Source organism: Atractosteus spatula, chromosome 19 (genome assembly GCF_055471065.1).
Source record: "Atractosteus spatula isolate fAtrSpa1 chromosome 19, fAtrSpa1.hap1, whole genome shotgun sequence".
NCBI lineage: Eukaryota > Metazoa > Chordata > Actinopteri > Semionotiformes > Lepisosteidae > Atractosteus > Atractosteus spatula.
Genome location: NC_142724.1, coordinates 13,826,251 through 13,851,508, shown reverse-complemented (window position 1 = coordinate 13,851,508; position 25,258 = coordinate 13,826,251). Strand labels below are relative to the sequence as shown.

At 43.4% G+C, this 25,258-nt stretch overlaps 1 protein-coding gene across 5 annotated transcripts in view; it reads left to right on the top strand.

Annotated features, from left to right (window-relative positions):
* Window positions 1-16,891, top strand: part of LOC148818130 (uncharacterized) — a 99,219-nt gene extending 82,328 nt beyond the window's left edge. For 3 of the 5 annotated variants that reach the window (XM_088937547.1, XM_088937544.1, XM_088937545.1), the window contains exons 18-24: window positions 4,828-4,968; window positions 6,134-6,214; window positions 8,728-8,799; window positions 9,457-9,552; window positions 11,128-11,208; window positions 11,719-11,835; window positions 12,820-16,891. In XM_088937547.1, the coding sequence (XP_088793673.1) occupies window positions 4,828-4,968; window positions 6,134-6,214; window positions 8,728-8,799; window positions 9,457-9,552; window positions 11,128-11,208; window positions 11,719-11,835; window positions 12,820-12,825 (594 nt within the window). In that variant the 3' untranslated portion in view covers window positions 12,826-16,891. Of the gene's footprint in view, window positions 1-2,402; window positions 2,454-3,365; window positions 3,717-4,827; window positions 4,969-6,133; window positions 6,215-8,727; window positions 8,800-9,456; window positions 9,553-11,127; window positions 11,209-11,718; window positions 11,836-12,819 lie in introns of all 5 variants that reach the window. The other 2 variants (XM_088937548.1, XM_088937546.1) reach the window with 2 other exon arrangements.
* Window positions 16,892-25,258: the final 8,367 nt, after the last annotated feature.

Below are 25,258 nucleotides of genomic sequence, written 5' to 3'. Positions count from 1 at the left end.
TTTTTGTTTCTATTGACCTGATGGGTATACATGCGCCGAGTATATGTGCCTGTACTTAAGAGGAAAAATAAAAGAAAAAGTGTATGCAGCACTTTTTGGCTTCGTCTCATTGGCTGATGCAGTAGTGCGGCCATCACCTTTCCTCCTCCTTCACGAGTTGTGGAGCTCTCCAAGCTACTGTACCCCATCCCCCCTCCCCCTCCTCCTCTTGGTGCACACTTAGGCTCTATTGCTTGCGTGCCAGCAGAACTCAGTAGAGGGCTGTGCATTGAACCTAGCAAAGTAGTGTCCATGCTTTGGCTTGTGGCTTTCGTCCCCCCTCCCCTTCCTGAAACCTTGTTCAGACCTTCTCTTTCCTTTCAGTACCTTTTGTTTTGTTCTTTGATAATCAGCTTGACGTTTCTGAGGTTCGGAAAGGAAAATGAAGGCTCTGCATCTCACCACGGCTCCCCTCTGTGCCGGCCTCCGAGGCGTTACTGGACCGTACTTTGTGTAGGCTCCAGTGGGGCCAGAAGCTGTGCATGACCACACAACAGAAATTCAGGGATGGCGAATCTGAATGACTCGGGTTCAGGGGTGGAGAGAAGAACCTTATTGGTTAAGACTGATGGGATGTATAGTCTAACAGTGGCATGTAGTTTCACTCCAAATCGTATCCCTTATTGACTTCTCTGTGTAACTGATGGAAAAATGTGGGATCAGTTTAATTTCTCTTATGCCTTCCTAGTTCCTTGGCTATTTGTAGGAGGGTGGCTGATCATGTATATTATACCCACAAATACGTGTGAGGTGCTGAAATTGCAGCCTCCTCCACTTCATGAGATGTTCCACATGGGAGTTCAATGCCGCAGGATAGCAGAGGAAGGTTTGTGCTGCATATGGGTGTGCACTTTCACAGAATATCAGGTTTTCAGCCAAACTGAACCAGATACTAGAGATCCCAGATTAGACATTTACTGGCAATACCAATCAAGGCCTTTTCTGCCATATGCAGTGAGCTGTTTATATCTTAAGCATTGTACTTGCAATACATTTATGTTTCTAAGTTATCACCTTTCCTTGTCAGCGTTCAACTCTTTTATTACTTAGGGAATGGTGTCTCAGAGCTTTTTCCCACTCTCTACAGAACTAGCAGAGCAGCTTCAAGAATTTGAGAGAGAGATGCATGGTTTTCTTAGGTGGGAAAACCTAAGAAAACCTTTCCCGGCACATTTGCCACAGTAATTTAGAAAGTGCGGTAATTACAAGTTGCTATATGTCAGGCTCTGGTATCAGTGGAATGTTGATGGAGGCATAGGTGGGTTATTTTGCAACAGGTTCAGAATTACTTTTCATGAAGTGAAATTCCTGGGGAAAAATCCAGGTGTTTGACAAAAACAACCAACACAAATTCTTAATTCTGGCTGAATGTTTCCGAATGCCTGCTTGGAATTAGTGGTAGACACCACATGCAGTCTAAACCTGGCTGACCTGGAGAAAGAAGCCAGACCACTGCTGCTGTACTTGCTTCAATCTCAGATACTGTGCTCAATGACCACAGATGTGACGCAGTGAAATATACAGCACTCTGCATCAAATATACCCAGTGTCAATCAGGTCACATTGTCACACACATTCAGGCAGTGTTGTCAGTATTCCAATAGTGGTGATTTATATATATTTATATAAATATTTTGGCCTAGTGCTGGACCTATCTGTGAGCCCAATTCTTTTCAGATTTTGTTTGAGATTTATAAAATACATATTTAACTGGAGTAACTACTGTTGTGGGACACCTTCTGGAACAGGCACAAACAGTCATTGCATTGGTCTCATTGTTTCATAGACATTTTACAGTATCTACTGTTGTAATGGTTTGGTTAGGTGTCTTTTTTTTCCAGCTAAAACTAAAATATACAATTATACATATTATAAGTATGTGTTTTGCAGGTTTGGAAATATGTACAATTAGTGCTTTCATATTGTCTCATTATGTGAAATTTGGAACAGCATTCATATTGTAATGAAAATGTATTACACATTGTATCTGAAGGCTGTTTTTTTCATTTGTGTGTGTCTGAATGTACAGGCTAATTCAGAGGTCACTAAATACAAGAGCATGAGTCTAATGGGAAAGGTTTGTTCTTACTTTATGGAGAGAGCTGAGAATGAAATGAAAGGTCCTAACAGTTTAGGGAGCTGTATTAAAATGCCGATATAGAAAATATGCTGTGGTATTTCTTGGTATTGCGGGATGGCCGGTCACGCTGAGCCAGAGTTTGGTCGAGTCTCTGAGGAGAGGCGTTTTTGGCGGAGAACTTGAGAGCCGGTAGACTCCAGGCCTGGCCCCGTTACTTCCTCCCAGCCCCGTTGCCATGGCAACGCTGGACTAACTCTGGACCGCTGTCCTTTTGCCTTTGCAGGAGCCCCTCTCCACTCCCGCCATTCACGAAGAGCCGCTAGACGAATCTCAGGTTGCCCGTTTTTTCTTGGATTTAAAACATCACCCCCTTCCATCATCCATTGCCCATTAACCTTTCTGGCCTTGGTCCATCTCTGTCTCCTCATTAACCTCATCCTTTAACCTTTTCACTACCTGGATCTCCCCCGTGTTCGCTCCCCACACTCCCCGAATCCTCAGACTGCATGCTGCCAAGTCCATTAGACTTGTGTGCGTTGCTGCCTCTCATCTCATCTCTTCTCAAGGCTGTTCCACTCTACCTTCTTAAACCTTTCCTGGCCGATAAAAGCCAGGTACCGAGTACTTTTTATAATGCCTTGCTTTAATGTGGATCTGTGCACCTCTATGGTAATGTGATTGTCGATTTCTTAAAGACAGTTTCTGGTTTAATCCAGTAACCACTCCTGTATTGATACTGTGAAAAATTGTCCTTGGAATGTACTGTATACATGAAGGACTGGTTCTGGAACATGCATGCAACATACAGTTGGGAAAAACGATGCGGAAACCCCTGTCCGTCTCTCCTCTGCCATTGTTGTGTTGTATCTAATCTCTTTCTTTTAAGATCCCATTTCTTGTTCTTTATGGATGTGGCACAATCGCATTTCATCGCAGAAGCGGGGTTGTCTTCTCTTTTTCACCCCTGTCACGGACCATGACATGACATGCCGGTCTCCCAACAGTCAAGGAGTCTAACCAACGCTTCCGATTTTTGGGGAATTTTGGAAGGAGTCCGGTGACAGACACTCCGGGAGTTGCTTCCCGTGCCATTAGCCAGGACATCCGGGCTTACTCTCCCTGTTTTTCTCTGTTCATCTTTCATCTCCTGTTCACCTCCACATTGCCACAGGTGAAAGAAATGACCTGTGTGCGCTGGCGCCCCCCCCCCCCCCCGTCTGTCTCACTGTCTTGGTCTTTTGTCCAGAGGGAGCCCTGGGAGAGACGGACAGGCTCAGCCTCCGAGGACGACCAGGAGCGCGAGACCCTGTACCTGAAGGAGACCCACCTGGGCATAGAGCGTAAGTGCTCCAGCATCACCGTCAGCTCCACCTCCAGCCTGGAGGCCGAGGTGGACTTCACCGTCATCATGGACCTCCACACAGGGGTGGAGGAGTTCTCCAAGGGCATGTCCGAGTTGGGCGAGCGGGATCGGCTGCCCGAGGTGGGCCGCGACGACTTCGAAGAGACCTCCCGCTTCTACTCGGCCCGCCTGATGGCCGCCCAGGAGAGATCTCCTGCCGAGGACGGCCGCTCGGAAGATCTCCCTCTGCACGAGGTAGCAAAGAGCCTCCCCTGCCCCAGCCTGGAGCCATCCGCGCGCCAGCGCGCTGCATGAACCATCCCGTCTGTGTTAGCCGTCCAGCATGCTACCGCCCCACGCTCCGGTGGACCATCTCAATACGACATCCGTATGGTTTTGAATAAACCCTCCTGAGAAGCATGGCACTTTATTTAATTTTTTTTGTATCTAGTTGATTTTCGTGCTTTTGTGAATCCATTTTTTGCCTCATCTTATAGTTGCCCTTCATTTTTTGGCTTCTCTGTTCCATCGCTCAGCGTTGATTCTCGTGTTTTCCATTGCTGTGGAGTCAAACGCACCGGTTTTTCACCTGTGAAGCCTTGAGTCCTCCCAGACGGCGGGGCACGCCGTTTGTACAGTATCTCTGAACACTTGAGTGAGGCTCCTGGTGAGCTCCTGAAAGAGCTACTTTGAGAACCCCACATCCCAGGACTTGACGCCTTAAACTGACATGACTTTTACGGCTGATCTGCCTTTGTCCTGCATGTGAATTGAAACTCCGGGTTTATTTAGTTGTTCATTGCTGGTTTATTTTTCTCACTTCTTCTCCCAAGGAAATCCGCAAAGGTCACAGTTGGAAAGTACCATGTGTTATAAATGCAAGCCAAAAGAATCAGTGATAAAGATTCCTGGCAGTGGTCTTTTCTGAGCAGTGTTTTTACAATGAATGCTTGTTCCAACAGTGAACGCCCTTATACTAAATTACTTTATACTTTTAAGATTGTGGGTTTTTTTAGGCCTTGCTAGGTGCACTGAGATAAAGTTACCTATTTGCAGGCCCAACCTAGTGAAAGGTGTGGGAGAAACTGTTTTGCCTGTTTCCATGAGCATGAGGTAGAACTGGCAATTCAGGCCTTTAAATAAAGGGAAACAAAAAGTTTTGGAACTGTTAATCACCAAAAGTGCTAATGTGTTATTAAGATCTTTCCCTGTTGAGCACATTAGTATTGAGCCATACAAGCCCTGGGTCATCACAAAAAAGGTCCTTGTCTCCTTATGACATTTGTCTGTTTTCTCAGTGCTGTTCCTCTGAAGCAGACAGGGCCAAGTACAGCTCTGTTGCTAACCTGTCCCTCTTCTTCCTCAGCCTCCTGTGGCCAAGAAAGATCCCAGTGCTGTGAGTGTTGCACAGTCACTCAAAAAAACAGACTCTAAAACTGACATGTCACCCAATGGAGCCCCTGTCACCTCAGAGACTAAGACCATCGTTGTGGAAACATCTGAGCAGGTTCAGTATAACATTTCATACCAATGTCTACAACATCCCTGTTATTGTAGAGAATGCTGTTTATAAAGTGGTTGGACAAAACTAACAATAAAATAAAATGATTACTGAAAGGGTGCAGGAAAAAGTTTCTCCTGTGATCCTTCTGGAGAGCTCCTGTGCTACCTGCAGCTGAAAAGAAAAAACATCTTTCTTTAATAACTTTCTCTAGACCTCAGAAGGTAACTGAGGTAGCTAATTCTAAGCATTAGTAATCTGTACTGTTGAACAGCTCTGTGTCTGTACAAACATTCTGACATGAAATGGATTGTATTTTCTGTTCAATTAATGCAGTTTAGAAACCTGCTTTGTGAATTAGGTGGTCATTAAGAACTTCAATGTTATGATAAATATGGTTTTCTGTCGCAGAAGAGCTTCAATTATGTTGTTGCTCTTGAGGAATTAAATTGACAATAAAGTTATGATAGCCATAAAACAAAAGACAGACCAATTCATCTCCAGAAAGGACAAAAATAAAGGCTTCTGCTCCCCACAGTTGTCTGATTAGACTGTAAATTTGATTTTTTTTTGCTCGAAATGAGGCCGTTGAAGCACAGCAACTTGTGGAAGGGTTTCACTGTAGTTCTGCAGAACCATACAGTGACCCAGCAGCAGTGTTGCAGACCTGTCACTTTCACAACAGCAGTGTTGATGTGGGGACAGTGACCCAGCAGCAGTGTTGGAGAGCTGTATGTAGATGCGAGGGCAGTGACCCAGCAGCAGTGTTAAGAGCTATCAGTGACCCAGCAGCCATGTTAAGAGCTATCCGTGACCCAGCAGCTGTGTTAAGAGCTATCAGTGATCCAGCAGCTGTGTTAAGAGCTATCAGTGACCCAGCTGCAGTGTTGCACAGCTGTATGCAGATGCGAGAGCAGTGACCCAACTTCTGTGTTGCACAGCTGTCAGTGACCCAGCAGCAGTGTTGGAGAGCTGTATGTAGATGTGAGGGCAAAGACCCAACAGCAGTGTTGCACAGCTGGATGTAGATGTGAGAGCAGTGACCCTGCTGTGTTGCACAGCTGTCAGTGACCCAGCAGCAGTGTTGCATGGCTGTGTGTTGATGCGAGGGCAGTGACCCTGCAGCAGTACTGCAAAGCTGTGTAGTGATGTGTGTCTTTTATATGATTAGCAGGTGGTGAACGAGAGCAGCAGTAAGGAGACAGGAGCTGTATCTGTCACTGTGGCTGCACAGCCTGCTGAAGCCTCCCCGGTATGTATCTCTATCTTCATAACTCCTCATCTCCTGCTTGACAACTCCACAGCTCCACACATCTCTTTCTTTTATCACTCTCATGCAACTGGATCCATAATTACAGTACAGTTGTAATTTTGTAGCTGCAGTAGGAGGTTTTATATTGTGTATATTATTAAAGATTATGTTGTGTTTCCCCATTCCCTGTTCTGTGTTGGTCAGCAAATGAGTCAGAATCTACAAGCTGTTAAAGAAATAAAAGTATATTATCATCAATAACTTACTGCAAAACACGCAATTTTAGTGCTTCTGCACAAATGTGTTTTTGTAGAAGTAATTAGACTCATGTAACTAGTCAAAAAATGACCACACCCAACATCCTGTAATGCACCATGTTGTATATTATTTCAAAAAGTGAAACAATCTTATGTTTAGTTTCATTTTAAACAGCTTTGATAAAAAGGAAAATATTTAATATACTCACTGCCTTACAATGACTTAGTTGTTGATATCATCCTCAGCCTGATGGAGACTCACAGCCTTCTCTGTAAACAGAATACTGTTCAGCTGTATTCTCTACTCAGTACAGATTTAGAGTATAAATCAGCCCCCCTTTTTACAAGTTCGTTGATTCCATTCTTTCATAAAGGTTTGTGTAGATGTTTCACTATCTGTGAGGTGTCTGTGAGATGTTTGTCATTTTCCACATCGTTTTATCTCTGCAGCTGGTTTATTGAATTCCAGTGTGGTAACAATAATAGCATAGCTAGGAATCCTGCCCTTAAGAGAGTCTTTGTATGTAAATCCTTTTATTGAATAACTCATATGTTACGGCTTTGTGAATGGAGCCTTTTTGATCCTTTCTGTGTGGCAGATGGCATGGAATTTAGAACAGCTTACTGAGGTAAACGATGATGAAAACAGAGTAAAGTGTTGTAAGGGCCAATAAACTCACAGGTAGTGTGCAGTGGTGAGAACCTGCAAGGTAATAAACTCTCACCAGAGGTGGCATCACAGTCTGGGCATAAGTGCTCTCTGCTCGACTGGATACCCGCCCTCATCATCATGAACACTCATGTAATAAGCATACAGTGAAAAGTATTGAGACAGTGAAGTGAAATATGTCTTTTTTTGCTTTGTGCAGCACTGAAACTTTTATTTCAGCTTTTGTTTCTGGGTATTATTTCACATAACATGTTTAGCCATGTTAGAACAATATCATATTTGGTCCCCATAGTATTGACAACATTTTATATTGTTATGGAAACTGAAAGTGGCTATTGAGGTGAATCTAGATACAATGGGCAACACCTGGCTCAGTATCAGCTTTTGAAGTTCTCAGGAGCTTCAGTGCAAGAAAGGAACTAAACTATTTACTTAGCTGTGCTGAGTGTGAGAAATTTCGACCTTTCTTAAACTAATCATAATAATTATTGATAGATAGTTAAGGTACGTATGTAAATAAACACATGAGGTAATTGTACCAGAGATTTCCCTTTTAAAAAGTATTTCTCCCTTTGATCATTACCGTTATAATTCACTACCCTTTCAAAACTCAACTGACGGCTGACCTGCGTGAAACTCTCAGCAATACTGTACTTGTCAATCCAGAGTCCTGCAGCGCCCATAGCCTCCATTGTGAACCGTTTCTTCACTGGGGCTGACAGAGTCATGTGACACACGCGAGTGCGCTGACAGGATACTGCAATCTCCTCTGACAGATTGCATTGCCAGGCAGCTGCTGGAGCATCGACAGGAGATTGCTAGGGCTGTTCCCCAGGCAAATCTGTATGCGATATGGTTGCAAAGGATAAGAGTTCCCAGCAGATTTGCCTCGGTCACAGAGTGAGGTACCTGAATCTGGCTGACCCTGTGGGTGAGCCCAGGACACAGGCAGACCCTCGGAGCCACGTATAAGAAGGGATTTCAGTTTCAGTCCTCAAAGTGCAGACCAGAGCTCCCAGGCCTTTGGTTTTCGCGAGGGTGGAGCTCATAGTGTCTTGCTTATTGCCCTGTGGTGCTTGTGAGAGATTGATAACCCTGCTACAGATATACTGAGCTGGTTTTCCTGGACCAGCCATTCATCTCTTAGCATACAATTTCATTACCTTGCCTGGACATCTTTCACACAGATTGTACCTCCCCACTTTAAGGCAAGAGGTTCATCGCAATATGTGATGAGGTATTTTCTGTTTGTAGCCAGCTAGAAACTCTCTCAGGGGCTTTGCATGTTCCAGTACTGTCTCCTGACCTTGTACTCTCCAGCCTGCACAGCTCTCTGGACATAGTGAAGCCACTCACCAGGAACTGTGGCTGAAGGCCATTGGCTGTACTGGCTATATGGTCTAGCAATGGTTACGTCATAATTCATTTTGGTATACCACCAGCACACAACAGTGTCCCTGCATCCTATTTGCTCTTCTTATTGCTTCCCCACATTGTCGAGAAGGAAGACGTTTCCCCGTTTCCTGTCTTTTATTTAAAATGGGTTTCTGCTATCGCATGTAACCCCCTGCTCTCGTCTCCTCCAGAGTCACAGTCTGAGCAGTGGGAAGGAGGCACCTCCCAGTCCCCAGGCAACACCCCTGGACACCAGTTCCCCTGTGAGTACACCCCCCTTTTCCAGCAGCTGCCTTTGAAAAGTCTCTCTCCCAAATGAATGACCTCATGTTATTTTGAAAGGTCATGTGAGTGGATGGCTCTGCAGCTACAGTACAAACCATCTCTCTTGGCTCCCAGACTGGAAATATCAATAGTCTTACTCACTAGGCCCTCCAGTATTAAATAGTCTCCCTTTATTCTCCTGGGATGTTGTTATTGAGGTTCTTTACTGTTAATTTTGTATCTAACCACAGACTTTTTTCTGAGCTCTCTTATCTGTGCTTTAAAGAGAGAGAGCTTGTTTACTCTCTGGGGAAAGTACAAGACCTTGAGTTCCAGGGTTAATGATTTATTTATAACATATAAATTAATTTGCAGAGTCAGGCCCGGTTGTCCTGGTGGTAGCCGAAAAAGTTACAGGAAGAAAAGCACCCACTGATGTTTGCAGTTATTAAATTCATCTCACTTGTCATGCTTGAGAACATAAAACTCTTCACCCCTTGGTGGTGGAGGTTAAGAAACAAAAAAAAAATGTTAAGAATGCTCCAGTGAACTTGTAACATGTTTCTAAGAACAGAGCTATGGGCCACCTGTTAATGCAGACTGCTAGTCCGTGGCCAGGCCTGGGGAACTGACTGGCTCTCGTGGGTTGTTTACAGGTGAAGACCAGCACTTTGGGGAAGGAGGCGGGGATGTCCCCACACAGCGTCACCACAGAAAACGTTACCTCAGCAACTACCACACATGTTACCAAGGTAACGACCCCCCAGAGTTCCGAAAGGGCGCTGGGCTGTGCTGGGATGTGAACAGTCATGCCATGCCTCTCAGGTGTTCCACAGGCTGTACAGTACCTCTGGACACTTACGGCAAGGCTCCTAAACCTTTTTTGGTTTGGGAGTCAGCTTCACAGCCTCAGTTTTAAATTGACTTCCTTTTAATTACTTTAATGTTGTATGTACTAAATACATAGCTTAGGAAAATGGTTTCTTTATTAAGTGGTAGTGCACAATAGTTTTGCAGAAGCACAGATAATACATAAAAAACTTTGCAACTTTCCACAAGCTTTGAAGGTAGTTCAAACCCTGGCCTATATTTTGAAAGGCTGCGTCTTGAGTCCTGCTCTGGTTGCTGCCGGCTTCAAAGCTTCAGTTCTGTGATGGGGGGGCGCTCAGAAACCGGCTTCACACAAGTTGGTTGTAAAAAAAATGGTAGCAAAACCTTCAAGAGCTCCATTTCCCAGGATTGTTTTTTGTTCTTTCGCTTTGATCCAGAGCGCATTTAGTGATTCTGTTTGGTTTTGAAACAGTGTCTTGTCGTTTTTGGATCTCGCTGAGCTGCTCGTGAAGGCCGGCAGCGCTCAAAATGTCATCAGCCAAATCTTCCACATCGATGTCGATGGGCTGTGCGCCCAGCTGTGTTTAATCCCATCCTTCTGGATGTAGCTGTCCTTCTTGGAGTATGTCTTAATGCTGCACGTTTAACCCAGGAACGCTCCATTACCTGGAGTTATACTTGATGTCTAAAAGTAGATGTACAGTAGTACACATTTTCCTTATACTAATTCCTTCCTACAAAAGGGAAAGTAACACTATTGTTTTATTCGATGAATGTAAGAGAGTACTTTCATGAAGATGGTATTTCAGTTTTTAAACAATTATTTTTGAACAAAGTCACAAAATGGTTTTTTACATTTTTTTCAGATTTTGCATTCAAAATTATTTGCGAAATAATGCCGTGTCCACTCGCAATAATGCAATATTTGTTTTCTCCACGCTGCTGAAAGGCTTACACAAAAACACGCTTGTGTAGGAGAAACTTTCAGGTTATTAGAGAGGATTGTGATGACTCAGTTTTGGGTTGCGCCCCGTAAGTTACAGACAACATCTGACTTACAGAGTGGGCCTAATAGATTTATTTTTAGACATTAAAAGCAACAGAGTTTAGTAAAACACATTGAAATCTCAGTAAAGCTTGGGCGTGGTAAGGTAAATCATAAAACTGCCTGCTGCAGGCTAATGTGATGCTGTGCACATGACAAGTATTTAGACTGCAAGCAACAGGCACTGTAACTAGAGCAACAAGAAGACAGTGCAAAAAGCAGATCCTTTTTTTGTGACAGATTGGATGCACACTTTTAACCCAGTCTCCTCTCTTTCCCCAGAAAGGGGCTTCTCCTCCTACCCAATTGTAAAAACCCCTCTGTGGTTCATGACTGTATTGCTGGCGAACTGTATTGACTTAATCCTCTGCTCTACGCGATGAAAAGCAGATCCATCAGACTGGATTGCTTCTAGCAGTCTTGTAGACTGAAGTGTGCTGTTGTGTTGCAGACTGTGAAGGGTGGATACTCGGAGACCAGGATCGAGAAGAGAATCATCATCACTGGGGATGACGATGTCGACCAAGACCAGGTGCGTTGTCTTCAGATCATACTGGCACATCTATCGTCTATGTTTCTCTTTGATCCTGTTCTTCCGGGTACATCAATAGTTTACAGTACATCGGCAAAAGAACACTCAAAATGAAGCCAAAATTCATTATTACTAGATACTAGTAACCAGTCTTGAGTCTAGATTGAAGTCAAGACCTACAGAACTAGACAGACCCTTTCACACACCTCTTCAGCCTATCTGTTGTGTTCTATATGTGGTGGGAATTGCTGTGTTATGTGTTATTAATCCTGATCATCTATTCTGAGCTCTCAGAGGAAGAACCTTTGTAGTTTAATCAGTTTAGTTATCTGTATGGAGATTGTTGGGACAGGGAAATTGTTGCTAGTTTGAACTTGATTATCATTTTTTGTGACAAACCAGTTGTTAAATCGTGTAGAGCAACACAAAAACTTCATAAAGGATATGGAGTCACAGTGATTGATTTGACCAGCAGATTGTCAAATAATCTTCTCCTCTCTTCTTTCTCAGGCCCTGGCCCTGGCTATACAAGAAGCCAAGCAACAGCACCCTGACATGCTGGTTACCAAGGCAGTGGTTGTCAGGGAAACACAATCCACTGCTCAAGAGAAACACAGCAAGTCAGAGGTACCCTGGACAGTGATTGTCAACCTGTGTCTGTAGTTTGTAATTTAATTCTGACAGTTTCTGATGACTGATCTTTCTAGACCTCTTCTGCCTTTCTGGACCCTGTTATGACATGAGCTTTTGCAAAACATCAGTGTAATGGTTGCCTGTAAAACGTGTTGGGAGTGTGTCACCCACTAAGAAGCTCCTTAGGAGGATGGTAATGATAATTTCCTACAGCAAAGAGCTGTAAAAGAGCACTGAGCTGTCTGAAAAGAAAATCACACCCTTTGCTATGCATAAATGAGAAATCCAATGTTTTTATAGCCAAAAGAAAAACCTAAGAAAATCAGTATTTTGTAGAACAATTGCAGAAGAAACACTGGGCTTCACCTTTCAAGTTAAAAATCAACAAAAGGCATGTGAAAAGATCCCTTAGCATAACTTACAAGCCATTTTGACAAGGGCATAACTGATATGTTTACAGCAAAATATCTCTTCTCAGCAAGATACTCCTCCCAGAGAGCACCCCGGGTCCAGAATTGAACCCAGGGCCCCAGTGCTGTAAGGCAGCAATGCTGACCACTGCCCCACTTTGACGCCTTCTGGTTGAACATTCACCTTTAAAAAAAGAAACGTTCACTTTAACAAAATGCATCAACAGTCCGATAATATGGGACTTGTTGGAAAGGGGTGAATACGCCTGTTAGACATTTTAAGCCTGGGCAGACAGGATCTACATTTGTATTACATTTACATTTATCTTCCTAAAAAATGCAGTTTTATAAAAAAAAAACAGGAGTAGGTTACCATCTGTTTAGCTGCTCATGGCTTCTGGCAATGCTTTGCATGAATACGCAAAGAGCAGTGAATTTTCGAATGACTTTAGCAGTTGTGCCGCTCATGGGAAGTGAGTTTTTAAGGCGGTCTGTGAGTTTTTTAAGGCGGTCTATCAGTTTTTAAGGCGGTCTGTGAGTTTTTAAGGCGGTCTGTGTTCTCCCACAGTCCTGATCTCTGAACCGCCTGCTCCGGAGCCCGGGCCCCTGCTGGGAATGGGGACGGGAGGGGACCCTCGCCTGCTACTGCCCGCCAATGCCTACGAGCCCCCTGGCTGCTTCCCAGTACCAACCTCACTCGCTGGCAACGGATGAGAGAGAGAGAGAGAAAAACACACCGCACCACACCCCATCTGCTGCACGGGAGGACGACCAGAACTGCAGACGAGCTCGCGATAGAAACTGCAATGAGAGGCCCCGCCACACGGGGTGCCCCCACTGCTCTTCCCCCCCCTGGACTCACTCCCGCCAGCGCCGCCTGTGAGTGCAACAGCCACCCCTCTGCTGGAGCATGTTCTTCCTTTCACCTGGGGATCTTTGCTGCTTCTAGACACAACCCCCCTGACCCCACCCCAAACCCCGCCTGGACTGACCCACAAAACTAGACTTAGAAAGGTAGTCACATGCAAACTACGCACACCTACGACTAACGCATTTTAGAAAGTCTTCTGTTCTGCTTTTCAAGTGACGTCGTGTTTTTTTGTTGCACTTTGCCTAGCTTGGTTTGCCATGGGTAGGCCAAAACACTTGCTGTATTTGTCGGGCCTGAGGCCTGTGGGAAGGGAGCAGGAGCACAGAGATCGGACACAGAGTTGCTCGTGGCAACAGGTTTGAGTCCCGTTCACAGGGACTGGAGCTAGCCCTCCTTCGTCCTCCACTCCACTAAATCATAAGGGTTTCTGTGAGCAGAAGGAACAACAGTTTGGACCATACGAGCCCCTGTTTGTTACTGTATATTCACTCTTGCAGGATGGGGGTTATGTGTTTGTAAAGTGATATTATCGTCATATTTGAGCACTTAGGTAAGCCCAGAATCCTTCATTTCAGTTCTGTTCTGTAGACATGTGAGGAAATGATGTGTTCTTCCTCATTGCCCTGTTGACTCAACTCTGCAGGTTCCCATCCTGTGTTTGCTTAATGTCCCCTATTACTATATATCCACAACAGTCAAATCCATACACACTGTGGCCTGTGCTGCTGTCTCTCAGTCCTCCTCATGCATGGGCTTCAGAGTTCGCTGTAGTCAGGGGACAGGAAGAGGAGATAAGAGATATTTCAGTGACTTCTCCCTTCCCTTAGAGTTTTTTCAGACTTCCTCATTCGTTTCTGTCGTGCTCTGTGCCAAAGTGTTCAGCCAAATCTGACACAAACACCATGAATGGTATCATTCTACCCCCAGTTTGTTTAGAACGTCTTGTTTAAAACAAGTAGTATTTAGAACACAGCCCGGCCCCAAACCGATGTAAACGAGCAAGTCGAGCACTGTTAGATAATTCAGTTTTCTTAACAACATACACTGGAAAAGATAACTTGTGGGAGAAAACTATCCAGACAAAAACAGCTTGGATGGCTTCAGGGCTGGTTTGTAAATTAATTTAAGCCAAACGACTTTTTAAAAAATCCAGACGCTGGCTTAGAATACAGGACTGTTCCCCGCTGGGGAAACACATTAGCATCGGGAATAGAGGCAGAACTAGTTCAGCATCCTTGACATCCGTGCAAAGACATGCAATTCCTTGGAACATTTGTGGCTGTGCTTCCACGCTGCCCGAGAGGGGGCGGGAAGAAGGAGCAGAGAAGCAGCAGAGACAGGAGAAGCAGGAATCGAGGAGCTCCTCCGCTGTGGCAAGGCCTGATGGGACGGTGCATGTGTGCAGATGGACCTCGACCAGCGGGCAGGGGCTCCATCGCCACCGTAGGCTCAGGGGCCTGTGCTCCCATACCAACAAGACACAAGGGCGGAAAATCTTTTTCTCGTACGTCGGTTGTCATTTTGTTACTTTTGGGTTTTGCCTCATTTTTTTTTTAAAGTTCCAATTCAATAAAACGGGCTTGGTTCCAAAAACCTGGGCTCCCCAATTTTAGTTTCCTACCCCTTCCCCATGCCTGCCTTCAAATGTCGCCTCCATCCCCATCGCTACTGTTGAAAAGCTAATGAATCCTGATGTAGTCTCATTACAGATTGGATTATAGACAGTAAATTGGTTTTAATATATGAATTCTATTTAGTAATATGGAAATGTGAGGAGATCTTTTTCTTTTGTGGTTTTTTTTTTATTAATTTATAATGTATGAATTTGCCTGTGTATTTATGAGAATGGTGAATGTGGGGCAAGGGTTTTATCCTCCTGGAACCGAGTGCATGATCTCTCTCGCTGGGTGAGTACAAACACCCCAGAGGAAAGAAATGCACCAACGAGAGGTTGATCCCAGGCAACTTTCTGTCTGCGGAACACAGCAGAGGCAGTGTGATCTGTAACCGGTTTTCTCTTCCCGGCGGAACTGAGCCAACACATTGAAGCTGAGCCGCGTCAATCACAGAACCCAGAGTCCCTGCTGTTCAGGATAGCGCAGTCCAGCTTTTGAGAGCCATACCCACACATCTGAATCTACCCAAGCAGTAGCCAAGCCCTGACAGCCAGCGAACACACAACGTTCAACACCTATTAATGCAATCCAGCGATATATGTTATGTGCAGCAGGTATTTCCCAGAATATAAACACTAGATCAAAGTGGCCTCTTAGCGAGACTGATACAGAAAAGCTTACTTGAAGTAGCCGGTGTTCTGCTACGATCACACTTACAGTGCCAAGGTCTTACAAAAATATTATTTTAGTGTGCTGTGGTTTCACAATGAAGGCTCTTGGAGGAAGGAAAGATACAGCTTTGCTGAGCCTGTATTTGTAGCCTTCACAGCTTGACCTGGCAACATGGCTAGTTGTGGCCCGGTACTGCATCTCTGCAGCCCCCTGGATGCGGTTGCCATGGTTTCACATCACCTCGACACCCAGTTTATCGCCTCCCTTCTTGCACTCGATTGGGGATGGGACAAAACCCTCACTGGACCACTAATGTACCTTTTCAGGAAAAGAAAAAATCAAATCCTGATCTGTCTTACCTGCTGGTGACTTTTGTTTCTTAAATATATATATATAAATATATTTTTTAAGTTCTTTTTTTGTCAGGTAATGCTGGAGTTGATGGTTGTCTGTAATGTTCATGGCACTCCGTTCCAAAGTGCAGCTTTAGTCACTGTCAGCAATGGTGCGGTCTGGCTCAGAGTGCGGGTTGGGACAAGCCTGACTGTACCAAAGCTCTGGGGTTCAGGCTCTCGGAAATGACTCCAGATTTACTTGAGAGTATCCCCTGCTTGTGATACTGTAGAACTCCAGCATCTATCTCAGCGGGTGTATGGAGTGGGATGGGGAGGCAGGGAGCTTAATGAATCTCAATGTTTCAGATTTTTCAGATGTTGTCCAGAAAGAACATGACACAGCAATACCTGTTTACTTGTATCGTTTAAATTAATTTAAACTTAGCATGGGCTGTTAATGTAAATGTTTAAAACAGATTTCTTGTTAACCAGGCCAAGAGGTCTGGTATCACCTTGCAGTTGGATAGTGCTGTATCTGCTGCTGGAGTCAGACATGGATCATACCGATACACGTCTCATTACAAGTGGGCAGTTTTAACGGATAAGTGCAATCTGCCCCACTGGTGCAGCTGAACTCTGAAAACAGCATGAGGAGTTTGTGCAGCACAGGTACCCGGGACAGTATTTTACCACTGTGCATAGCCTGTCTTTATGTGGGAACTCGGCTGTGTGAAAAAAATGACCTTAGTTATATACACGCAGCAGCACTCAGGAGACTCAGGCAAGTGCAAAGAGGAATCTGCAGGGGTCATGCAGACGGAGAGTATCATTGCTGACAGTGGCCAGGCTCTGTGTGGACAGTTTTGCATTACTGCAAAGGAGCTCTGTGCACTGCAGAAAACAAAGCACTAGTGGCGTGAGCATCCCAGTCTACACCCTTGTAGCTCTGTGCACGGCTAGTAGGAGCACCTATTTACTCTGCTCCCCCCAACTCTCACCCACTAAATACGTTTCTCCCCCCACCCACTCCTGTCACCCCCTTTGCTCTACATTGCCCCTTAGTGCTTGGTGGTGTGTGTTTGCTGTATTTGCATTCGGTCCAAGTGAATTAAATAAATACATAAATAAATGTCTCAGTGCAATTCAGTCCTGTGTTCCTGGTTTTCATTGGTTTATACATTACATTTCCAGCCACTGTGCTTTTCTAATAAGTAGAAGGGAGGACAGTGTTTACAGTATTAACAATAGCTTGACCTAAAATTGTGGAAGATTCTTTCGTGGTTTCCTCTGCCAAACTTAAAATTGTCATCTTTGAAGATGTGTCCTAGCAGTGTAACACCCCTGTAATGGCTTTGATTAGTAAGAGGCAAGATGTGCGATTTTGTATGCCAAGGAATCCTGACCCTATTGTTTCTCTCTCATGATGATAGTAACCCCGTAGAAATAATAAGTGCTTGTGGTTGCCACTTTGCGAAAAATAAGACAAAAAACAACTGTTACTCGTAATAGTTCACAGGGGCTCCCTGGTGTGGGAAGTTCAGAGTGTCACAAGCTTGATGTGGAATATGCTGAGATTCTGCTTGTAGCACAGGAAGAACAATCCCACAGGGAATAGGCTGGAAGAAGGTTAAATTTAAAAGTTTCCTCATTTACGAACTGTTACCTGTCTTTTAACAATACGGTTGAGCTGAGCAACATGAGGCCATCTGTGGATGCTGTTGAATAAAGTCATTGTTTGGCTTCACAGCGATATTCTCTACAGGCCCAGACCTACAGGCTTGGATTTGAAAGAACTGGGCTGATTAGAATGCACTGGGGTGATTTTAACATGTGTGGCGGATAGGTGTCTTTTGAGCGTAGTGCTTTGCGGGCGCCATACATAATCAGTGTTACTGCCTAGACAGCACATAACTCCCCCCACGCCAATGACCAGCCCTGCATCATGTGAGAGTTCCGCATCACACCAGTCACTAGTGTGGCTCTGACCGCCCCTGCCGTGATTCGGACCTGGCCTAGCGCCGCTGGCTAGACAGAGAATAATTCCACCATGCCTAAGGACCAGGTCCTCAGCCACATCAGTCTTACTCCATCTGGATGTCAGAGGGTTATCTTGTTTAGCACCCTGAACCCAGAACATTTACATGAGTATCCTCTTCTGGAAAGAGCTGAAAACATGCCATCTCCCTACTGTTTGTAATACAGCAGACACAACTGTATATCTTTAATTTGGTTCATTTTTAAGATTGTTCAAGTATGTATACACAACATTCACATAGCAATGTGTCAGGTGTAGTAAAGGGGAGTTCAGGCAAACGTTAGCTCATGCTGCTTGACCACATCAGAATTGCATGATGTTCTACCCTTCTCAAATTTTCGGGTTGTTGGTCTGCTTTGGGATTTGGATTTTGTTTAGATTTCAAATTTAGTCGACTATTAGTTAACCTAAAAGCAGATAGTTTCGACATGGCACTCCAAAATACACACTTGGCTTCAAAGCATAATCATAAAAAAAGCATGTAAACATACCTATAACGTAATTTTCTAAAAATGTAAATGCGTACAAATTGCTGTTTCTTTTGAAGTAGTTCAATACAGTTGTCCGTGTACACTGTGATAACTGACACATTTCATACTCTTGGCAATTGGGATAAAGCCGATGAAATAAGACTGAACAGCTCAGGAAATCCCTCAAGTATGGCCTTTTCTTAATTAGTGACGTGATTAAAACACAGTTTAGCCGTATGCTTGCTTCTATCTTCAGTCCTGACCCTCTGTCCTGCCCTGTCACCCCGCCTGTCCACACAGAGAGCACCTCGACACCGTCATGACAGGTGGGTTCCCTCTGATCAGCCATTGAAAACAAAATCAGTATTTTTACACAACCTTGACTTTGCTTGTAAACTCTTAAATGTGTGAGGTGCTGACTCATTCAACTGCCTGGACTCCTTCTGAAAACTCTTTCTGGGAACCATTTCCCCAAGACTGTTTTCCTCGAAGCAAAGAGAAAACTGTAAAAGATTTTCTGAAGTGAAAAAGGGAGACACTGCTTGGTTAATTTAAGACAGGTTTTTATTAACTTCGGGGATACAGTACCATATCACCTATTTGCTCTCAAGAAATATTCACAGATGGGCTGGCACATTTCTGCAGTTGTTAGCATTGCTGCCTTGGACATCAGGTGTGATTTCTGCAGTTCTGCTACGTGTGTGAAGTTTGCATGTTCTCCCTGTGTTTATGATGGTTTCCTCTGGGTGTTCAGTCTTCCTACACAGTCCAAGGTCATGCTGGTGGGTTAATTGGCTCCCAGGATAGGGTCTGGGTGACAAGACCCTAAATCAGATAAGTGGCTACTGAAAGTAATGTGATGAAATACTGACAAATATAAACCAGGCTACATGGATTGATCTTTTTTTTTTCCAAATGGAATTAGCCTTGTACTGATTTAGCTAAATTATTAAAAGCATGTCATTAAGAAGAGAGTTTGCTCCTATACAGAGGCTGTAGACATGTCTTTAGTCTAAAATGAATTGTGCAATTTGCAGTCCTTGATTTCTGGAGTGCTACAGAATGAAACGATTTTTAGTCTTCTTCCAATCACTGCCCTCTGCTGGTAGATAAACTACATGAACATGCTGACTGTTCATCAGCTTTTAAATCGTCTCCTTATATTCTAGTTCTATATATATATAATTGAATAATTCCAATATTGAAATAATATTTGAAAATATCGGTTAAAAAGTATGACAAACTTACATTTAATAATCATGAAAACAACCTCCATCCTGGAACAGAATACTGTAGATTTGAAGAAGTTCAAGAAGGGAGCTGCGTCAGCATGCGTAGGCTGCAAAGGAACAAGTAAAGATGTATTGCATGCTGAAAGAAAAGAGACACAAAGTTTTGGCTGTGGAGCCTTCTTCAGGTGTGTGTTTTTAGGTGTGATGGAGAGAGGAAAAACAGCTCCTGAAAAAGGAGCCGTTTTGGTTGCAGAAACTCTCCCTGTGATCTTCCCATTACAGTCTAAAACTGTGTTCTTCACACTGTCAGGCTTCAGTTTCATTCAGTGGTGTCCCAGGCAGGTCAGTCAGATCCTTCTCCCCACCTTACTGTAAGAGGACCTCTGTGAGCAGCAGCCTGGCTGGGAGTTCTTTCAGTTGGGACACCACATGCTCTGAAGCTCCTGACATTGTGAGTCTTGGTTCCCTTCAACAGTACAGGAGTGACAGATAGAGACTTGTCCAAGTTCAGAGCCTCCTCATGCATTGGGCATTTCCTCACACTAGCAGAGTGTGACTCTGAAGAGACTTCTTGTCCATGCAATGTTTTAGACGCTGAGAACAGAGGGCGATTTCACCCTGCAGGTAGGTTTCTCTAAGCACGTATCGTGCAGACAGAGAACTGTGCTCTGAATCCCTCTATGATGTTAAAGATAAAATTAAATTTTAAGGTAAAGTGTTTTATATCAGAGCAACTTTGTTCTTCCACTGTATCTCCACAGGAATGTGAACTATCCACCTTCCTATACATTCTGTCTTCTTCAAGACTTAGACACTGGTAAGATAAGATCACTTTATTGGCCATATACAATTTCTTGCATTAGGAATTTGTCTTTTCACAAACCCCAGCTTGCTCTCCATGAGACACACAGGCAGGAAGAGAGAAGCTTGGGGTTAGAGCACAGGGTCAGCCATTTATACGGCACCCCTGGAGCAGTTTGGGTTAAGGGCCTTGCTCAGGGGCCCAACAGAGTAGGATTCCTCTGCCAACCAGAGGATTTGAACCAGCAACCTTCCAGTCACAGATCCTTAACCACAGTACCACAACTCCACCCACTACTGGTCATGTAGTGGATTATTTTGTTGAATGGTGTAACAGCTCCTTCTTTCAACTTAATACCTTTAAAACCAAGGACTACTGTTGTAATGATTGAAAGACAGACATTGGGCTACACATTAGGAATGTTGTAAAGAAATTTAAGATGTTAAGTGTATCCATAGGAAACATGAAGCTTCCAGATGACAAACTGGATTTGCTGTGTGGAGTAAAGATGGATATATGAAGTCTAAGTCTAACTGTCTAAGCAGTTATGCTCTTTAGACCTCAGAGTCTAGGACATTTCATTATTTCATAAGACAAAACATTTTCGCCACACGTACTGTATGTACACAAACTAATACAAAGCATTAGATGGAATTAGACTGGAAGGTTCTGACTAAAAGGTTTGGTATGGGCTAGGAGATCTTTCCACAGCCGCGAAGTAAAAGTCCAAAAGATTCCGAGTTCAGTTCTGGGAACTGACAAAGGCCCAGGTTCCAAAGAGTGCAAACAAAGTGCAGGTGTGTAGAGAGATACACCACCAGGTTACTGATGCAGCTAGGCGCTAAACTATCCAGGCTCTTAAAGGCAAGCAAGAGTATTTTGAATTTCATTTTGAAATTCACAAGGAGCCAGTGCAAGAAAGCTAAACCAAGAATCACTTGAAATATGACTCCAAGGATCTTGAGTATCTGACTGGTTCTCCAGAATCAATCTGACGTGAGTACTTGCTTGAGTGCAATAATATCCACCTGGTGTACTGTACTCTGATGATTGCAACTTATTGTGGAGACCCTACAAGTTTTCACTGGCCTCACTCAGAAGGTAAGGCAGCGACTGCCAATCATGAGAGGGAGATCTTTATGAAAGGATGTAGGGGAAAAGAGAGCTCGGAAAGCATTTCTGAGAACATTTTCCTGTTGATGTAGGTGGAGAACTCCCAAGGCAGGCAAAGGATGAGGGTAAGGGTGATCGCAGAGAAACTCTGAAAACAAGAAATGTGTCCCCCAGCAGGTAACATCTGCAGGACATGTCAACTGACTTATGAAAGCTGTGGCAGAAATCTGAGGTTAGAAAGATAAAGCATCACAAACGCCAGAGGCAGATGAACTGAACTGTACAAATTAAAAAAAAGAAAGAAAGGGAATGTTGCACAGAAGGTTTAAATGATCAAAAATAATGTTTAGAAACTGCTAAAAGTGGCACTGTCCTTACATTAACTTCTAAAATAGAACATCCATCTAAAACATTCTGAAGCAAATGACATTTTAATCATTTGAACCTTGTCTATAACATGAACTTCATTTTCTTTTCAGTTGCTATTCTTAAAGTAATGTCCAGTTAACGTGCAAGTCATTTTTTTTTCTGTTTCCCAGGTATGTGAATGTGACAGAGTTGCTAAGCTTCCTATCTTTAAGTTATACAACTAATATTAGACATTTGTATTACGTTAGCGCATTTTCAGGATTTTTAGAAGAACTGTAGATCTGGAGCCAAAAGAAGAAAAGTTAAATGCGGCCATTGTTTTTTTCTTTGAATCCATCATGCATCTGGGAATTACTTGGCATTGATTTAGAGAAAGCTCTTCCCAGTGGCAGATGGCTATAGATATATCCTGACGCAACAGGTTACTTTTCTGAGTGGGATAAAGGTCAAACATAAACCTGAAAGGAAGATGCCAAAAATCATTGAGCCACGATTTGCGGACAGATCTGTAATCGCAGAATTTCCAATACAATTAAAACGACAGGAAAGGTGTTGACATGGAAACTCATTTAACAGTCACCGCTCATCACGATAATCAGCAATCAATACTCACAACAGGGGATTGTGGCAGGCTGGCCCAAGAAGAGACTACAAAAACAGATGACCTACTAAAGGGCTTTCAGTTCTAATAAAGAGGCTCACTGGGTGTTATTTTGTTAATGAATTAGATTACTGGTGAAGGGGTTGAAATGCACGTTCATGTTCACGTTTCACGTTCTCATACTATGAAAGGGCATGAACAGGCATGTTTTGTGGAAGAACTAGATTGAAGAGTCTATCTGTGGGAAAATTTGGAAGCTGCCTGCACCCTCAAGTGCACTGTTTGGGTGTCCAAGGGTCCCAGCCCACTAAATGGGGCTGTATATCAAGTCTCCCAGGAGTGACAAAGGGGAAACCCAAAGCAGTTCCCCTCTTCACTGAACTAGTCAAGACCCCAAGACCCTCCTGGTGTCTCTGAAAGGGAGTTGCCTTCTGGAGGTAAGATCACAGACGCACAAGTGTCTGGATTCTAAAAAGATGTCAACATGTTGAGTGGTTTATGCATAAATCTTGGATGAGCTAAATCATATGACTTTATAATGGATAATGCAGCTACTTTTTTCAAAAATCATGTGACTGTGATCTGAGTTACGTTTGGCTTCACACTACCAACAGCGATTGTACTGGGTGAGTATGGCTGACACTCCCTCCATTAAAATCTTGACAGAAATTGGAGCTGAATAAAAGGGGAAAATTTTATAATGTTGACCTCATGAAAAATAATTCTTGATTAGATTTTAGGCCCATGAGCTTTAATTGTGTAGAGACCTTTTTATTGATATGTAATGCAATTTATTGAAATATACAGATAAATCTAATTCCTAGCTAATTCTACATAGTTAAGTTGCCTACAGTTACAAATTGTATAATATTACAATATCAGCTCTATTTGGAACTTGTCACATCTGATGCATAATTAGCTGCACTAGTCCATAGGTTCTGAAAATCCAGTTCATCTTCCATTTTGTCTTTGTTTGGAGCTACTCTAGGTGCATTAATTCCAACGGGCAAACAAAGAGTTAATCTTTCCAATTTACCAAGATCATATGTTGGCTCCAACTAAAAAGCAGTAAAATTATTTTAATCGAAAATTCTTTTACAATTAGAAAAGTCACCGATTAGACATCTTGGGGGGGATAAATGAAATGGAAAATGTGAAATTACTAGTATTTTAGGTACTTAATTTCAAAAACCTAACCTTAGGACAGGTCAGAAAAATGTGAGTGAAGTAAATTGGATAAGAAGCTTCAGACGTACTTGCATTGCATATTAAAGTGAGTTTTAAATGACTACTTAATTGTAAGCAGTGAAGTTATTTAGATGTAGCACTGATTATTAAGGCAGAATTATTAAGCTTATGAAGAGGAAATTACTTTGGTTTCAATATACTAAGTGTAAAGCAAAGAGAAAATTTAAGGTGTATTTAACACCTGGATCAATTTTTTCTGTAAATGCAAACCTTCTTATGGGCCTTCTTAAGTAACTTAAAACTATTAAAATAGTAAGAACCCATTTTTTGATTGTAAAAACTATAGAACTAATTCTTGCCTAAACTGTTAGAAGCACTTCAAGACACCTGACTTTAGAATGGGCTCAACTTACTAAATCTTTCCTCCTGGATACAGCTGAAAGGTCTTCTCCAGTACCAGGAGATTTTTTCCACTGAATGGCCTGTCTTGCTTGAATGGGACTTGAGCAGCATAAGGCTCCAGCACTAAAAGTCTACCAACCCTGCAACTGAATTGTCTCTTCTGTGTGAACGCGCAGTTGGAGTTATCAGTAGCTTATTTGACGCGCTGTTGCTGTCTGCGCTGAAGTGGTGCAATTGGTGCTACATCTAAAGAAGACACAGGTCATGGAAGAATAATAATAATTAATAAATGCTTACACTTCTATAGCACTTTTCTGCACACTCCACTCAAAGCGCATTACAGGTAATGGGGACGCCCCTCCACCACCACCACCAGTGTGCAGTCCCACCTGGATGATGCAACAGCAGCCACAGTGCACCAGAACTCTCACCACACACCAGCTATCAGTGGTAATGAAGCCAGTTCAGAGATAGGGATTATTAGGAGGTCATGATTGGTAAGGGCGAATGGGAAATTTGGCCAGGACACTGGGGTAACACCCCTACTCTTTTTGAGAAACACCCTGGGATTTTTAATGACCACAGAGAGTCAGGACCTCGGTTTTATGTCTCATCCGAAGGATGGCGCCTTTTTATAGTATAGTGTCCCCCGTCACTATACTGGGGCATTAGGACACACACAGACCACAGGGTGAGCACCCTCTACTGGCCCCAATAACACCTCTTCCAGCAGCAACCTTAGTTTTTCCCAGGAGTCTCCCATCTAGGTACTGACCAGGCCCACACCTGCTGAGCTTCAGTGGGTTGCCACTTGTGAGTTACAGGGTGATATGGCTGCTGGCAAAGTTCCACCAAGTGGAAGCCTCTACCTTAGCTCTCTCTCAAGCCAAGCAGGAGACGTGGATGAACTTGAAAAGTGTGGAGACATCTTTTGGGAATGGAAGCAAGCAGCATGAGCTTTATCGTCATGTGTACAGATTGTAGCAATTAAAAGATTGAGGTGATTAAAGAACCATAAGTTAAATTTTTAATAAGGAGTCTTTAGAAGAGACCCTCTATTAACCTCTTGGTGCTAGAAGACAGAAATAAAGGTTAGAAGAAAATTAATCTAAAAAAACTCCTTACTCCATGTAAGATCCTCCCCTTATTATCTTATGTCAGCAGCATGGAAATCAGTTCAGGGTTTTCATGTTACATTATATGCAGGGAAAATTTTTTAATAAGTGTTTTTCAGAATGGAATGTATGATGTCATGTACTGTGCACCTTAAATTGTATCTGTAACTGGTATTAAAGTTAGGT